The 18,738-nt window shown below is 40.0% G+C and overlaps 1 protein-coding gene across 3 annotated transcripts in view; it reads left to right on the top strand.

Moving 5' to 3' along the window:
• REPS2 (RALBP1 associated Eps domain containing 2) overlaps nucleotides 1-18,738 on the top strand; it is a 208,009-nt gene that overhangs the window by 24,286 nt on the left and 164,985 nt on the right. For all 3 annotated transcript variants that reach the window (XM_089676566.1, XM_089676565.1, XM_089676564.1), the window contains exon 2: nucleotides 3,949-4,072. In XM_089676566.1, coding sequence (XP_089532692.1) covers nucleotides 3,949-4,072 — 124 coding nt within the window. The remainder of the gene's footprint in view (nucleotides 1-3,948; nucleotides 4,073-18,738) is intronic.

The raw sequence follows: 18,738 nt of genomic DNA, 5'->3' as shown, positions 1-18,738 counted from the left end.
GAGGCATTTGGGAAGTGTTTTTACCGCTTCCCAAACGCTTTGCCAATTCTGCACATTACAGCACATGGTGCTGTTCTAACGGGAGCGCTTGCGTCACGGCAAAACAGACGCCTCTGGTCGAGTCAGGAGGCTTTGAAGCCTCCTATTCTAGTCTATGGTGCCACTCCGCAAACGCCCGGCCGGCGTTTTCAGTGCGGTTGCGGGGCGTTTGCGGAGCGGTAACACCATTCAAACTCCATTATAGGCGTTTGTGGGGCGTTTTTAATGCTTGGCAAATGCCTAGCAACCGCCGCTAAACCACGCATGCGGCGTTTGCGGAGCGTTAAAAACCGCTCCACAAATGCCAGACCAACGCATGCCAAACGCTATAGGGGTGTATGGCAAGCGTTGGTAAAACAGCCAAGTGTGAACGAGCCCTAAAAGCAGTGATAAATGGAGTCCAGAGGAACAGCGCTCAAGGACATAGGCTTGTAGTTGTAATGACCAAGCAGTGTGCTCCAATAAAAGATATACATTTATTCCAATGAAAGAACAGTATAGTCATCCAATAACAGCAGTATTTAATGACCAGTTGTGGCCATGATTAAATATCCGCTCACCTAGGCAGCACGAGCCCCCAAACCAGAGTAGATGGTAATTGCAAAGGTGATTCCTTGATGAATGGAAACAAGCTGGCCAGGCTGGGGACCATGGTGCACCTGAACTGACTTCCCGGGTCCCGGGAGGAAGCGGAAGTCGGCCACCAACCGAACCGCAATCAAGCTAGTTGTCACGACAACGTGTTTTGCACGCATATGCTTTATCAAGTCATGGATAACAGTGGCAACTAGCTGTCTTATATAAGAGGGGCTGATATAATGGGCTGGCAGAAACAAGGGACAGAGCGTGGACGTGATATTCCACCACTGCCTAATAGAACTTACTACAAGTACAATAAAAATACATTAAAAGTACATTAACAACTAGCTTAGATGAATAAATACATTGATCCATGCACAGTCATATATTAAAATAATACATATAAACCAAATATATACATGTACACACATCACAATTACAGTTAATGAGAGATTGTGCCAATAATGAATGCCAAAAATTAGTGATCAACATTAAACTATTCTAAAACATTATACAACATGTGAAAAGAAGGAAGGAAAGGAAAGCGTAATATATATTCACCCAATAGTTGGTTTTTAAGATAAAACTAAATAAAAGCAAAATGTACACACATTATTCAGCCAATACTATGGATCTCAAGATCTTCATTTCGACCATTTTGGGACATGGACCCTAATTTAAATATCCAAAAGGTCTCCTTCTTGCTTAAGAGGGGGAACCTTTCATTATATGTCAATGACCTATTCTCAATATGCTCAATAGCCATGACCTCCAGGCAAGCAAAGTTTTTGCCATAAATTTTAAGAAAATGCAGAGGAACACTGTGGTTATCACATCCATCTTTTATAAGCCTATGATGTTCACCGATACGTTTCCGTAAGGGGCGTATAGTACGGCCCTCATACAGTAGATTGCATGGACAGAATATCAAATATATTACAAAATCTGTAGCACAAGTTATACATTTTTATCTGAAAACAATTACCTTTGTTGTCTATTATTTCAGAGCGTCCATGCTTGATAAATTGACAAGTCAAACATCCTCTTTTTCTACATTGGAAAACTCTGGTTCTATGATCAAATAGGACCAAATGTCCATATTACTCACATTTCGTCCTAGCAAATTTGCTAGGAGCCAAAATATTTTGTAACGTACATGCCCTCTAAAGGTGACCTGGGGAGCTGAAGGCAAGATGGGAGCCAACTTAGGATCTAGCTGAAGGATGTTCCAATGTTTACAATGTTAGAGATTTCTTACGGTATGAGTTGTTATATCCCGTAATAAATTTCACAATGTTATAATTCTGATTTCTAGAAGTATTTGTGGGGTTATCCCGAGAATTTTGGTATTTAACAAAAGCTTTCCGTACCAAAGATGGAGGGTACCCTTTTTTTATATTTGGATGATAGTATTTCCCCTTGTTCTTTGTACTCCTCAGTCTATTGAATTGTCCACTGGAGATGGTTTTTCTCCAAGACAGATGGTGGCAGCTAGAGTAATGGAGGTAAAAATTATCCCCTGTTGGTTTAGTGTGGTTGCTAGTACATATAACCTTATCTTCTTGAGACAATACAAGGCCAAAAAGACAATGGTATCCGGGTCAAAAACATGAGTAAAATGATTTTCAATGGGCTACAAAGGCCGAAAACATGTCAGGACCACCATCCTAGATAATTAGGATGTTATTAATATAGCGTCCATGAAAGATGATATATCTAGCAAAGGGATTGTTGGCCCAAATGTATTGTTCCTCCCAAAAACCCATTGCCAAATTGGTATATCCAGGGGCAAAGTTGGCGCATATTGCTGTCCCATTTATCTGCAAATAAAATTGATCTAAAAAAGTTAAACAATTATGTTTCAGGTAAAAATCCATGCCATCCACTAAAAATTGAGCCTGTCTTAAATTCATGTTGAGATATATAGATAAATAATGCTGTAATGCTAATAAACCAACTCTATGGGGGATAGAAGTATATAATGAGGACACATCCAAAGATGCCCAATTATATCCATCTTCCCAAGTGTATTGTTTTAAAACCTCGATAACATGACCTGAGTTTCTAATATATGATGGAAGTTGACAGACCATAGGTTGTAGAAAAAAAGTAGAAAAAAATAGGCTACTAACTTTACTTCCACTGGGTTACAGTGCCAACTACTGCATCATAAAGCCACTGTGTGAACAGAACTAAATAGAATGTCATTGTGACATTTCAATAATGTTCTAAGTGCAATACGCTGGGATCAGTGAGAAATTTCCATTCCACTGCTGGAACACAGCCTGTATACTGTATGTAGCTACAGGCTACATACAGTTTATACAGTTGCTGGAACTATTAGTGAAGTAAAAAGGTTGTTTGGACCAGCTTAGTCCAAACAAACTAAAATTAAATGAAACATGGAGATCAGTGTTAACTTTGTCAAATTTAACAGCTGCCTCTGCCTGTGAAACTCACCCATTGAGGTCAATACCATACTTGGAATTTACCTTTTAAGTGTTTTTATCTTTCCACTATGTGCTTGTTATTGAAAAAGAGGTAGGGAGTGATAACCAGCTCCAATTGGCATTAAAAATGAAGATGGCAGTGCAGAACATTACCTGGGTGAGGACATCAGGGGGAGAAAGGACAGTCCAGGATCCGTTGGTTTTGCAAGTATTCGATCATAGAAGAAAACAAGGGAAGTGGGAGGTGGTAATTGTTTGGTAGGTTGAAGTTCCTCAGTAATTGTTTCCCAGATGTTCTTCTGTATAGACATTTGCAATACGCTCTATATTGTTTGAGATTACCAAGTCCAGTAGAGCACCATTTCTAGTTGGGGCTTCATTAAACTGTATTATAAAATAATAAAATAAAATTGTCTAGTAATAAGTGAATAAATGTCTACCCTTTTACTGTTCTAGCAATCTCCCATTTTTACCACTGTCCCAGCCCTTGCAGCCCTTTCTGTATGCGCAAGGAGCTACAGGTTGCTACCAATTTGATAGTTTAACTTTCCTCACTTAATTGTACTATATGCTAAAGTTTCTCTTGCAGTGTCTAGTTTGTCACATGTATGCATAGGAAATAACAATATTATTGAACGTCTGTTAATTGTACTACTAAACTGTGTTGTTGGATAAAAGATTCTCCCAAATATAGACCGTGACATTTAAAAAGATGCTTGTATTCCACCAATAATTGTGTTTTTACAGGGCTAAATTGCTGTCATTTTGTGGTTTTGTTTACTTGCAAACTCAGCACTTTTAGATGTGTAGTGTTTTCAGAGCTGTATATTAAGAAATCCTTGCTCATTTTGCGTTTGTTCTTCTTTGTTGCTTCTCCTAGATCACAGAGCTGTGTGGCGCAAAACATATTGGATACTTTGGACCAGCTCAGTTTTTTATTGCTCTGAAATTAATTGCTGCAGCACAAGCTGGACTGCCTGTTTGCCTGGAGAGCATCAAGTGTGGTAAGAAACTGATAAAATGTGCAATGAAATGTCTACTCTGGTGCGGTGATTACTGCAGACTATGAAGCTATCATGTAAGTGATTAATACAGAATCTGTATGTGCAAATGTATAGGAACAGCAAATAGTATTTTTGGACTAGTAAAGGCATTCATGCTTGTAAAAAAGGCAATCTGGCACTTTTGAGGCAAGATCAATGTTATGGAGTTAAAGCGGTGCAACTCTTTTTATTTCTTTTCAAATGGACCCATCTCTAAAAATCAACCTTATGTAAATAAATAGGGCTCATTTTAGCCATTGTAAATCACAATATTTTGAGAGAAAAAATATCTTTCTTGACATAAAACACTTTTGCCCTCGATCTCCCTCATGTGCTCTTGAGCATAAGCTTGTATCACATAGTCCTGGGCAATAGGAACATCTGGGTGTTTTGTGTTATTGGTATCTGTTGAAAATCTACTATTTCCTTATTTCCAATCACAGACTTGCTGTAAATAGTAAGGTTGGCAATGTGCAGCCAGCAAATAAAGCCTGTATAGGTAATGAGAAAATATACAGACCAATTAAGTTGATGTTGCTTTTATATCTTAAATTAAAATAAATAAATAAATCGATATATACACAGTTAAGTCCATATATATTTGGACACAGGCACAATTTTCATACATTTGGCTCTGTATGCCACTAGAATAAATTAAAATGAAACAATCAAAATTAATTTAAAGTGCAGACTTTCAGCTTTAGTTCAAGGGGTTGAACATAAATATCAAGTACAAATTTTAGGAGCTGCATCCATTTTTATACACAGTCCCTCCATTTTCAGGGGCTCAAATGTAATTGGACAACTAAATATAATCATAAATAAAATGTTCATTTTCATTATTTTGTTGAGAATCCTTTACTGGCAATGACTGCCTGAAGTCTGGAACCCATGGACATTACCAAAGATTGGGTTTCCTTCTTTCTGATGCTTCGCCAGGCTCTAACTGCAGCTGTCTTCAGTTGTTTTTGGTTTGTGGGTCTTTCTGTCTTTAGTTTTGCCTTCGTCAAGTGAAATGCATGCTCAATTTGGTTGAGATCAGGTGATTGACTCGGCCATTGCAGAATATTCCACTTCTTTTCTTTAAAAAGTGCCCTTCACTTGTCTGGATGTTGTGAATGGGTTTTACTTTACCATAGAGAGGATCTTGTGATTATCCACCACTGTTGTCTTCCATGGACGTCCATGCCTTTTTTATGTTGCTGAGCTCACCAGTGCGTTCTTTTTTCCTCAGAATGCACCAAACTGTTGATTTGGCCACTCCTAATGTTGCTGCTATCTCTGTGATGGATTTGTTTCATTTTTGAAGCCTTACAATGGTCTCTTTCACTTTCAGGGACAGCTCCTTTGAACGCATGATGTAGGTTCACAGCAATAGATTCCAAATGCAAATACCACACTTAGAATCAACTCCAGACCTTTTACATGCTTAATTGATGAAGAAATAATGAAGGAGTAGCCCACACCTGACCATGAAACAGCTTTTGATTCAATTGTCCATTTACTTTTGGTTCCTTGAAAATATATATATATTGCCAAAAGTATTGGGATGCCTGCCTTTACACACATGAACTTTAATGGCATCCCAGTCTTAGTCCGTAGCGTTGAATATTGAGTTGGCCCACCCTTTGCAGCTGTAACAGCTTCAACTCTTCTGGAAAGGTTGTCCACAAGGTTTAGGAGTGTGTCTATGGGAATGTTTAACCTTTCTTCCAAAACCGCATTTGTGAGGTCAGGCACTGATGTCAGATGAGAAGTCCTGGCTCGCAGTCTTCGCTCTAATTCATCCCAAAGGTGTTCTATCGGGTTGAGGTCAGGACTCTGTGCAGGCCAGTCAAGCTCCTCCACCCCAAAACTCACTCATCCATGTCTTTATTGACCTTGCTTTGTGCACTGGTGCATAGTCATGTTGGAACAGGCTGGGTCCATCCCCAAACTGTTTCCACAAAGTTGAGAGCATGAAATTGTCCAAAATGTCTTGGTATTCTGCCGCCCTAAGAGTTCCCTTCACTGGAACTAAGGGGCCAATCCCAACTCCTGAAAAACAACCCTACACCGTAATTCCTGTTCCACCAAACTTTACACTTGGCACAATGCAGTCAGACAAGTACCGTTCTCCTGGCAACCACCAAACCCAGTCGCATCCATTGGATTGCTAGACATAGAAGTGTGATTCGTTACTCCAGAGAACATGTCTCCACTGCACTAGAGTCCGGTGGTGGTGTGCTTTACACCACTGTATCCGACGCTTTGCATTGCACTTGGTGATGTAAAGCTTGGATTCAGCTTCTTGGCCATGGAGACCCATTCCATGAAGCTCTCTACACTGTTGTGCTAATCTGAAGGCCACAGTTTGGAGGTCTTTAGCTACTGACTCTGCAGACAGTTGTCGACTTCTGCTCACTATGCACTTCAGCATGTGCTAACCCTGCTCTGTCATTTTACGTGGCCTACCTGTTCGTGGCTGAGTTGCTGTTGTTCCCAGTTGCTTTTACTTTGTTATAATACCACTAATTCACTGAGCTCCTGAGAGTGACCCATTCTTTCACAATTGTTTGTAGAAGCAGTCTGCATGCCTAGGTGCTTGATTTTATACACCTGTGGCCATGAAGGTGATTGGAACACCTAAACCCAATGATTTGGAGGGGTGTCCCAATACTTTTATATAGTGTGTGTGTGTGTGTATATATATATTTATACATATCAGTGCCTGACCTCACAAATGTGATTGTGGGAGAAACATTCCCATAGACACACTCATAAACCTTGTAGACAGCCTTCCCAAAAGAGTTGAAGCTGTTATAGCTGCAGAGGGTGGGCCAACTCAATATTAAACCCTATGGACGAAGACTGGGATGCCATTAAAGTTCATGTGTGTATAAAGGCAGGCGTCCCAATACTTTTGGCAATACAGTGTGTGTGTGTGTGTGTGTGTGTGTGTGTGTGTGTGTGTGTATATATATATATATATATATATATATATATATATATATATTATAGAGAAGAATCACCCCCCCCCCCTTTACAGTAATCACATTTTGTTGCTTTGCATCCTGAAATGAATACACACAGTTTTAGTTTTATCCAGCTGTATTTACTCAGTGCAACTTATAACATCTAAGTGAAAGATATAATACCAATGTGTCAGAAAAAAAAAAAATTCAAAAACAGAATCACTGAGTTGGAAAAAAAGACCATCCTACCTCCTAAAAATGACTCAATCTGGTGTAGCTAATCACCTTCTCAATGGCACACAGAGCCATATGACTTTCTACTCTGATCAGCTGTGGTCATTTTGATTGCCCAACATAAAAAGAGCTTTCCTTGAGCATTGCAGTCCCTGGTAGTGCACCTGAAGCAAAAAATCAACTATGGGTGGCAAGGCACTGTCAAAAGATCTCCAGGATAACGTTATGGACAGGCACAGGTCAGGAGATGAATAAAAAAATGCAAAGACTTTATCAATGCCTAGAAGTACAGTAAAGTCTATTATTAAGAAGTGGAAGGTATTTGGTACAACACAGACTCTCCCTGGATCAGGACATCTCTCCAAACTGGATGAAACAGCCAGGAGGAAAGTGGTTAGAGAGGCTACCAAGATACCAAGAGGCCTGCAGCAACTCTGAAGCAGTTGCAGGAATTTATGACAGAGTGGATATTGTGTGAATATGATAACACCACAAATTCTCCACAAATGCGGCTTGTATGGAAGGGTTTGTTAGAAGAAAGCCTTCAGAAAGGCCATATGCAGTCATGGCTGAGCTTTGCCAAAATGCACTTTGAAGATTCAGAGTCCACATGAAAAAAGGTGTTATGGTCAAATGAGACTAAAATTGAATTATTTGGCCTCAACACCAAACAATGTGTCTGGTGGAAATGCAATACACCCAACCATCCAAATAACATATTTCCTACAGTAAAGCATGGAGGTGGTAATATCCTGTTATGGGGATGTTTCTCTACAGCAGGGACTGGGGCACTTGTTAGGATAGAGGGAAAATTAGATGGGGAAAATACCATCAAATTCTTGAGCAAAATCTGCTGCCCTCTACCTGAAAGTTGTCAATGGGAAGAAGGTTTACCTTCCAACATGACAATGACCAAAAGCACACAGCAAAAATGACCACACAGTGCTTGAAGGAGAAAAATTTGAATATCCTTGCATGGCCTAGTCAGAGCCCAGACTTAAACCCCATTGAAAATCTGTGAAATGACTTGAAGACTGCAGTCCATAAATGGTCACCATCAAATTTAACTGAATTTGGGCAGTTCTGCAAAGAAGAGTGGGCAAATATTGCAAAGTCTAGATGTGCAAAGTTAGTATAGACATGTCCCAACAAACTAAAGGCTGTAATTAAAGGAAAAGGTGGTTCAACAAAATACTGACACAAGGGGGTGATCTTTTTTCCAAATCAGTGATTCTGTTTTTGATTTTGATTTTTTTTTTTTCTTACATGTTGGTGTTCTATCTTTCACTTGGATGGTATAAGTTGCACTGAGCAAATACAGCTAGATAAAACAAACTGTGTCAGTCTTGATTTCAGCCTCCAAAGCAACAAAACATGATTATTTTAAAAGGGGGTGATTCTTTTCTGTATGCACTGTATATAATTATATTAAGCCCAACTCTAGGAAAAATATGAACTCCATCCCACTCCCCTCTAACTGACCATTGTCATAAAAAAATAATCTAAATATCCTTTTTACTTGCATGCTGTGGTCATGTGTCTCCTCAATCCCATGTCTTCTCTTCTTTTCTAATACGTGAGGCAAGGTCCTTCTTTGCCTGCTTGACAAAACAGTTCCTATCGTTCTATTGGCTGGTCAGCAGTGGTGTTATTCATAATCCAGTAGATGAAAGACATTAGCGAAGGGGTCTGTTTAGGCCAACCAGTGTGAGCACATCTGCAGCACTGGATTAGTGGTCCCTGGAAATGCTGCTGCTGAGTAACCTGGATGGTGGACCTAGGTAAGTGTACCTTGCTACTTATAGTTAAAAAAAAATACATGCAAGATGGTTTTAAAGTGGATGGGAGGGGGTTCATATTTTGCCTGCAGTTGTGCTTTAAGGAAAATCTCCAGACTATGATAATCTGTATATCAACAGCATAAAATTGTGTATGGCTTTATTTTCCTTTCCTAGCTCTGGGAGTGCTGATATTATGCAAGATAGGTACTCTCTGTTTTGTTGAAACCATTGCTGTTTATACCTGTGATTTATCTTGTCTGAATGCCAATTTAGTGAAAATTGAGGCACGCACGTCTGACTACTGATGTAACTTCCTGAAGTCTTTGTATTTCCTACTGAACTAAAGTAAGCTATTACTAATAATTTAGCAGCAATAAAGTCAGCACTTACAATATAAATGTAATTATCCTGGCAAAATAACGTTTTGTCAGTATAAACACAATTCAGTTGAAAAATAAATTGCTGGTTTTGTGTATGCACAAAATTGAAACTACAATGCTCGAATCTGGTGTCTGAAACACTTTGCAATTTCCTTACCTCACAACTTTTACTTCTATTTTTCTGATTTTGACATCACTGCCAGGCAATGTGTCCACTTTTTGACACTTTGTAAAGTTTTAAAGTGGACATTTTTGCTATGCTATAGGAAACCTCTAAAGTGTTAACTGTGCCTAAGAAGTACCCCGAAAAATTTACCTTTTTGTCTAGGATATCTCCTGAAAAATAGCAGTGTACTTCCTGGTATGTGAGGGTGTTTCGGCATTCCTGTATCCATTGACTTATGACTGTATATCTGCAGTATGACATTTAGGGATCTGCTACCTCTAGTTGCTAGTCTTAAAGTAGAACTTTAGGCAAAACTCTTTTTTTTTTTTTTTTTTATTATGGGTAGAGTAAGGGAGGGTTATAACCCCTGTCCGTTTATTTTTTGCCATCTGTATCTTATTGGGGATTTTTACTTTCACTTCTGGTCCCATAGCCAAAACAGGAAGTGAGAAAAGCTTTGCAAACTAAAGGAATTTCTTGGGAACCCCCAGGTCACCAGAACTAGTGTCCCCATTGGAAAATGTCCCCTTTATAACTTTCCTGGGGACAACCCAAAATTTGGGGGTTCACTTTCAATGATAATGGTAAACAGTAAAAATAGAGAGGCTGAATCTCCCTAACGGGGAGCACAGACAGCAATAAAAACCTGACAGGTATTCTAATCCATCTCCACTCTGTTCAAAACTAAAGAAAAGTTTTGCCTTTAGTTATACTATAAGACAAGTGGAGTAAGATTTGGTGATAGCACTATCCTAATTGTCACTGTTCTCCTTGTTGGAGGCTCCGACATGAAAAAGCAAAGCCCCGCTCCTCCACCATAATGGTCGCCTCCATAGAAAGACCCAGAACAAGGTATGGTAAGTCAGTAATAAGTAAAGATCTGTTGCAGGGAGACCACAGCCAATACTGGTCACTTGTCTATTGTCATCTGCCTGCCTTTCTTGACCACCGCTTCTAGTGTTCAGTTCCTCTTACAGCAAGGAGCATGTTACTTTCCAGGTTTCCAACAAAGTGCTGCACTTACAGTGTATGTAAACACTAGCAATAAACTTCTCTTATTTTCTCCTTTTTGGTCTGTTTGATATAGCTTTTTGGAAGTATTGTTTGTATCTGTTGGATAAGTGCAAGTCCTGTGCTCTCTGCTACTTGTGTTAGTTCAAAGAGCCCTTCTAGTTCTTATAGCAAATCTGAAAGTGGGAGTTGTTGAGTAGTTTACCAAAAGCCAGTGGGCAGGGCTAAAAACATTCAGTCTACAAAAATGTTTTGTGATGTCAGTCTACAAAAAGGGGTTTAAGAGCTAATTTCCTTTCTGGAATATCAACAGGTATTTTTCTGTACTTGAAGCGCTAAGTCTATAAGAAAAAAAAAACTTGCCTGCAGGTTATTATTATTAATATTACTATACAGTATTTATAAAGCGCCAATAGTTCGCTCAGCGCTGTACATTACAAAGGGGGACAGAACATGTGACAGAACAATACCAATACAATGCAAAACATGAGGGGATCGAGGGCCCTGCTCTTTCGAGCTTACAATCTAGGAGGGAGGGGATGGTGGCACAGGAGGAGATAGCTGTGGGGGATGGAGTGGTAGGAAGAGTGGAGGAGGTCGGCAAGTTAGCAGGGGGTGGGGTAGGCTTCCCTGAAGAGATGGGTTTTCATGGTGCGCCTAAAGGAGAGGAGAGTAGGTGATAATCTGATGGGTTGGGGCAGGGAGTTCCAGAGGAATGCCATAATGTGCTAGTATGCACCACATACATCTTCACCCAGTCATATTTCTGGGTTTTCACGCCCTGGCCATGTGAATGGCCAAACAGCGATGACATTACTCCTGTGCATGGGAGCCCTGAGTACGGCACAGTGCTCTGAAATGAGGGCGTGCAATACAGAGTACAGTGCACATGCGCTGGTGACGTCACCTGGTGTTGAAATTGTGAATATCTCTTAATGGTGCATAGATATTTATTGTACCTACAGATAAGCTTTATTGTAAGCTTACTTGTAGGTACAATTTACAATTTGGAGTTTACTACCATTTTAAATGTAACACAAATGAAAAAAGCACTCAAATAATATTTATTCTTCTATATACAAATAAATACAGAAATCTCTGTAGGTTGTAAAGTGGAGTTGTGACTATACTCCTAATAGCTTTAAAACTGTCCCCGCCTCTCTTCTAACACCTATGCTAAGTAACCAGTGTAAGAATCACCGGCCACTCTGGTCCAGTCACGTGATCCTCTGTGTCAGCCAGCGAAAGCTGCAGGGTAGAGGAGAGAGCAGTCAGACACCTGCTAGTAAAGCCTGGAGCTGTGTCATCACCCATAGGCTTCAGTGGCTCATCCAGTTTTGGTGCTCCCTCCTCTCCACTGAAGCAGCGCAGTCTGACACAGGTAAGCTGGATCTCATGACCACACTGGAGCAGCTTGAAAATAGGCAGGTATATACATCTTTCCTACACAGGTTTTTTTTTTTTTAGCATAAGTGTTAGGAGGGGGGACAGGAATGTTTTATGGCTAGTTCGGTGGATAGCCAGAATTCCGCTTTAACAGTAGTTCACCATTTTACGAGTGTAAAGTGTAAAATTTGGAAAGTGTCTTCATATAATACATTCTCTGTGTGATATCAATATCACATTCTGTGTCCTCCATCTCCACAAAGTGCATAGTCCCTTATATTAGTTGGAAAAGCTCAGCTTTTTTAATTAAAATAACAAACATGTTATTCTTACCTGCTCTGTGCAAAAATATCACACATTATTGCCCTGAACCTCCTCTTCTGGAGTCCCCTGCCAGCGCTGCCTGCTCTTCCTTTTTCTGAGTCTGCTATTGCTGAGTCTGTCATCTACAAGGACCCTCAGATCCTCTTCCATCCTCAATTTCCCCAGAGATTCTACCTCTAGCGTGTAGCTTGTGTCCATATTTTTAGCCTCAAGTGCATTACTTTTTCCTCCATTGAATGTCATTTGCCATTTATTTGCCCACTCCTCTATTTTATCTTTGTCTTTTTGTAAAGTTTCAATATCCTGTTGTGAAGTTATGTGCCTACTTAGTTTTGTATCATCAGCAAACACTGAGATTGAATTATTTACACCAACCTCTATATCGTTTGTGTTAAACAGAATTGGTCCCAGGACAGAGCCCTGGGACACCCCTCTCACAACTCCAGACCATTCAGATGATACATTATTTTTCACTACCCTTTGGATACGCCACTGTCCCTAGTTTTCTGTCCAGGTACATACACTATTATTAATGCCAAGAGAGCTCAAGTTGTAAGTTAAGCCTTTATGGGGTACCATGTTAAATGCTTTGGCAAAATCTAGACACACTACATCCACAGGATTTCCTTTATCCAGACTACAGCTCACTTCATCATGGAATGTTCATAGGTTGTTTGGCAAGAATGATCCATGCTGGTTACTACTAATGACCCTATTTTCATCAGCATATGGATATGGTCCCTTTAGCATGCCTCCAATAGTTTACAAACTATTGATATTAGACTGACTGACCTGTAGTTACCAGGTATGTATCTCAACCATTTTTTTGAATATTTGTACCACTTTAGCTTTCTGCCAGTCTGCTGCTACCATTCCGGTCAGTAAGCTGTCCTCAAAGATTAGGAACAATGGTGTAGCAATGACTTCGCTAAATTCCATGAGGACTCTCTGGTGTAAGCTGTACAAATAATAAAATTTACATTCTTATCAGGATACATGCCTGTTTAGCTCTATGTAGTAACCTCTTTCTTGATAACGGGGGGGTTCTGTTCCCTCCTATATATACATTTTTGTGGTTCTATTGTGGTTACAAAGAGCTACACTTATTTAAATGTGGGCATCCCATGGTTATAGCTCCTAGAGTTGTATATTATTGAAGTATTGTTTAATTTGGGATTCTATGGATTCTTTCAGGAGGGTTATGTAGATTTACACAACCATCCCCAGTCCTTTTATCTTTAATTTTTTTATTTCATAAATAGGAACAGTTAAAGACAGTCTCATGGCTTTCGTTCCGGGTGAAGATATAGATTTAGAAATTAAAGCAGCCTTCTCTGAAGGGACTCTGCCTCTATCAAGTGAAGAGGAAGATATAAAAGTAAAATTTAAACAGCATAAAAAACGAATTATTAAACATCTCAATCGTAAATGGGATGTGTTCTTAGAAGCATACATTAAACAAAATATTATCCCTCAAGGGTTAAAAAAAATGGTGATGCTTGTGGAACATCTACATAATGATCGTTTCTTGACTAAATGTCAGGTCAGTGCTCTGTGAAGGCAACTCAGGCTCCTCCACACCAAGCTCATCAAACTATAAAATTTTGGACCTTACATTTGGGCACAGTCACATCCTAAAACTGTAATCACAAGGTAGGAAGCACACAGTTGTTTAATATTTCTTTGTGTGCTGTAACATTAACAAGAACCTTCATTGGAAACACCTGCACTCAATAATTAGGAGTTGGTGTCACATAATGTTTGCCATATACTGTAGTATGTGAGATTATCAGGTGTCCACAAACTTTTGATAATGTGGGATCCTTTTTACTGTCCTCCGTTATGTGTCTCTCTTGGTCTATTTTCGCTGCCCTGATCACACTCTTTTCTTATTGCATTCTTTGTAGTGATTGAATGCTGACAGCACCCCCTCAGGTTTATATTTTTTAAAGGACAGTTTTTTTCTTTAATGTGCCTTTTTACCCTTGAATTTTGTCACGCGGGTTTAACCTTAGCTCTTTTCTATTTGTTGCCCATTGGAATACAGTGGCTAATGACTTTAATGGGCAGCAGTGACAGTGGAGGTGAGCTTATGAGAAACAGATTTATCTATGAAAGATGAAAGCCTGTAAGAATCTGAATGGGTATAGCAGCTGCTTACCTTCCATGCATCTCCTAGGAGTTGCATGCCTCTCTCATTTCACCTTGGGTGTCGGATCATTGGGCTGCATCCTTACAGGACTGTGTACTCTGTGGACAGACACCTGTGCAACATTTGTACAGCCTCCATGAATTTACCAAGCCTGTGCCATTGTGCCTCTTTTGTTTCTGAGCCTTTCTGTTGTTCTGCAACTGCTGACTGGTCCACACAGTCCATGGCCGCAACTTTAACTGCAGTTAATTGTTGCTCCTGCCCACTGGCACTGTTGCTTGTGTGCTCTTCCTCTTTCTGCTGGCCTTTGGCACTGTTTCTGGTATGCTTAATCTGTAAGTCCTGGCAGCTGAAAACATTTCTGGTACATTCCATATGTTGCCCCTGGTTGCTGGTCTTGTTCCTGGCACGTACCATCTGTCTCTGTTTTCTCTTCTCTGCTTCTTTTATGCTCCATCTGTTGCTTCTGGCTGCTTGCGGTGTTCCTGGTGCGTTCCGTTTCTTGCTCCTGGCCGCTGGCCTTGTTTCTGGTATACTTCATTTGTTACTTCTGGTTGCTGTTACTGTTCCTGTTATGCTCTGTTTACCAAACTCTGGCCATCTGAGCCCTTGGAGCAAGAAACCGCCATTCCAGGTATGCTTCTTTGCCAATTCCGCTTTTCCATGCCCTTGCTGCTGGACATAACTATTTCAGGTACACTATGCCAGACTCTCCTTTTCTGTACTGCTTGGAAATCTTTTTTAACTGCACACAGCTACTCCTGGTATACTTTGCCAAACTCTGCTCCTCTCTCTTTTCCTGTGAACTCTTCTCTTTCCTCACTAACTGCCTGGCTATGAAAGTGGAGGAGGATCAGTGTACATACTGTATACCTTACAGCTGACTCTCCTGCTAATCCAAAAACAAAGTAATAGCTAATAGTAATACCTAGAAAGATGCAGCATGTCCTGTGTCTTTCCATTACATGTGTGTCATATACTTAGCCAGACAAGGCTAGCTGTGCTCCAGTCTAGCTCTTCAGCAAGTTATTTTTTTCCTGAGGTAAGGGCCTATATTTACATGGTTCTGGAGTTCATAGTTTTACAATTTTTTTTACACAAAATTCAAAAGGTAAGCTTACAAGCCATAGTTTCATTATTATTATCAAATCCTTTATACGACATGGCCAACGTGTTTTTTGGTGTGGATCCAACAAAATGGCAAAATGAGTGGGCATTCTAAATATATCAGATTGTGAGTCCCAGGCCCTTGGCTACGATGTTACAGGGGTTATGACTTTTATTTGCTCTATCCTGATGGATTCTGCAAATAATCTCTAGAAAAAGAGACAGGAGAAGAAAATCTTAAGCTGTGTACACATGGATTGTATATTTTTCATTCAGACAGAATACACTGATCAGGGCTGCAGCTGCTGATCGAATGAAAATTTTCCAGCAGGTCCATTCGTAAGAAGCCAAGAGAGTGAAGTTTCCTACTGCCATTTTAAACCTTAATGGATATTATCTCATACCTGTAACATTTTTATTGTTAATGGAGCTGTGTCTTTAGAAAGACTTCTGTATTATTTCAGGACCCAAATAACCCTTCCCAAAAGTACTCTGTACAAACTCTCCCACAATAGTACCCCCAACCTTTGTAATGAGCATTGAATGTCCAATCTACCAATTGAGCCAATATTGCATTATGATATATCTTTGAATCTGGGAGTGCCACCACTCCATTTAGTTTAAGCTTAGTAAGTACTTTTTGGGAAATATGAAGACCACAATGCCTCCATACACACCTCATCAACAGTGACCCAAAAGATCTTTAAAATATGCCCCCCGGTATACATATAGAAAGTGCTTGAAATACATACAAAGCTTTGGGTGCAATAAAGCCTTCATTACAAGGGCCATATCTGTGTGGATGAGTTGGTGTCCCTTGTTGAGTAAGATACTGCTGTTGAGGCCTATATCTGGGATCTGCACTCCAAGCCAGTAAAGTCTGAAAACAGGATAACTTTAACCTCAGGTAAGACTGTTCTTTTTTTACAGATGGGTAAACACGCTCTTAAGGAGGGGAGTGACACATCCATGGGAACCAGATTTGGTTTGACTCCTAGCCCAAAAGGAATCTTGAGACAAACATGGCAAATTTAAGTGCTGGCTGCCAGTTGCCCCATATTACATGAGCCTATGAAATGTGACCTGGGGAGTTACTATTTGTTAAGCCTGTCCTTGCAGCTCATCTGGCAACTGAGACTGGTAGGCATATATGTCCTGTTACAATAGAAGGACATCCAGTATTATGAGACTCTGGAAGTCTCATCACATTGATTCATGCCAGTCTGAAGGTCCCTGGCAAGCTTGACTCATACTTAAGTGGTTGTAAAGGCTGTTTTTTAATTAAGATAAAAAAAGAGGTTATACTTGACTATTCTGTGTAATGGTAGGTGCAGAAAATGTTAGTCATTGGGGTCATATAACGAGTGAACAAGTCTAATAGTGTTCATCCGTAAGCTGGGTGGTAGCCTATTTTTCTTAAACAACTTCAGGAAATGGAATGAAATTTCAAAATTTGATGCTTATACCATGCCTCAGGTTGATAAAAAGGTTGAGTCTCATCAGGCATATTGCCACCCTCGATCTTACTAAAGGTTATTGACAGGTTCCCTTTACAGCTAGGGCAAAGAAAAAGACCACTTTTGTCACCCTAGATGGTCGGTTCCAATTTGTGATGAGGCAGAGAGAGCCTCCCAAGAACCAATATTGTGTAAAGGATCAGTGTGAACCACCCCCAACTTTAGTCAGGAATTTCTTGTACTAAAAGATGCCCCTGATGTTGGCCTGGGATCAGTCATGTCCCAAGAAACTAACCCCTGCAGAGAGGAACCATTCATGGTGGAAATACAATGTCTAGTCATAAAGTGGGAGCTAGTTTCATTGAGTTTACCTTTTGGTTGCAATATCATCTAATTCCAGCATTCTCCAGTGCAGTGGAAGGCTCACAACAAAGGGAGCAGTGCAAGGACCATAAGATAGTTTCTGGCTCTGCAAAGCTTAAAGACTTATGTGTAAAACAGGCCAGGGACCCAGCAAAGGGAATGCTAATGGACTATCATACATTCACTGTATGTTGGCAAAATGTGCTACTTCCCACAGGTCTGAGCAAAGGGGGCGGGCATGTGAGTCATTAGCTGGCAAGACTGGAGATGGTGTGTATGTGTCACATAGGTTTCTCACATACACATGGTGGAGGGCTTCAGATTTTATGACTGTTGTTTTCTGGATCTCGGATACCAGAGGCTTTGTAGATATTTAGATGGGATAAAGCCTCATTCCTAAGTCCACCTGGTGGACTTGGTAGCCAGATTTTAATATTAGTCTCAGTTGTCTACAGGCCTTTTTATATGCGAGCTGACTGATGCTCAAGGCTCTCTCCCTCTCTCCTGCTTTTTTGTGGGAACTTGCTGCTGGATGAAAAAACTGTGCTGACAGAAGACTAAAAAAGGTGAAAGTGCTGCCAGTTTTTTTGGGGAACCCATTAGGGACCACCCTGTTAGTCAGGAGCGGACTTGAGGTTAGTTATTGGCTTGGATGCACACATATTTTTTTATTTTATGCTATGACTTGCTGTACAAAGCCAATGAATTGAAAATTGTGTTTGTTGCTTTGCTGTAAATTAGAGGACAAATCTACTTGGACTGCTGTTCAGTGTCCCTGTCTCGTCCATGGTTTACCACTGCTAAAACCAGTTGAGCCTGTCCTCCTTATGATAAATAATTAAGTATTACAAAGCATGTTGAACAAAATTACAAATCCTCAGACAAGTAAAATAGCACATATAAATGTATTACCACTGTGTGTTTACAGTAGCTGTATACCAGGCATTTAGGTTTAAAACTTTATAATTATTGAATATACTGTAGTGCATGGTCCAGTTTATTATACTGTGATGTAACACTTTACTTTGACAAAACTGTTTTGAGCTGTCTTTAATATTAGGAGGGGGATGAGAAGGGATGGCAAAATAAACAGGAGACTGTGTTATATAGCAGGAAGGGAATTCAAGAATAATTGAGAGGAAGAGCTTTGTAAACAATGTGGGATAGAAACAAAATGTATTTGTACTGAATGTACATTCGACAGCAGTAAAAGCTGTAGGATTATTTGATAGTGTTTTCTTCGGTTTGTAATGTAACCCACCTTTTTGCTGATAGGTACCTATCATTTTATAAATATATAAACCAATGTTTC

The sequence above is a fragment of the Staurois parvus genome, unplaced genomic scaffold, assembly GCF_062004578.1.
Source record: "Staurois parvus isolate SC_StPar_1 unplaced genomic scaffold, SC_StPar_1.0 ptg000172l, whole genome shotgun sequence".
Taxonomy (NCBI): Eukaryota; Metazoa; Chordata; class Amphibia; order Anura; family Ranidae; genus Staurois; species Staurois parvus.
The sequence above is the reverse complement of the archived record's forward strand: the minus strand, read 5'-3'. Positions and strand labels throughout refer to the sequence as shown.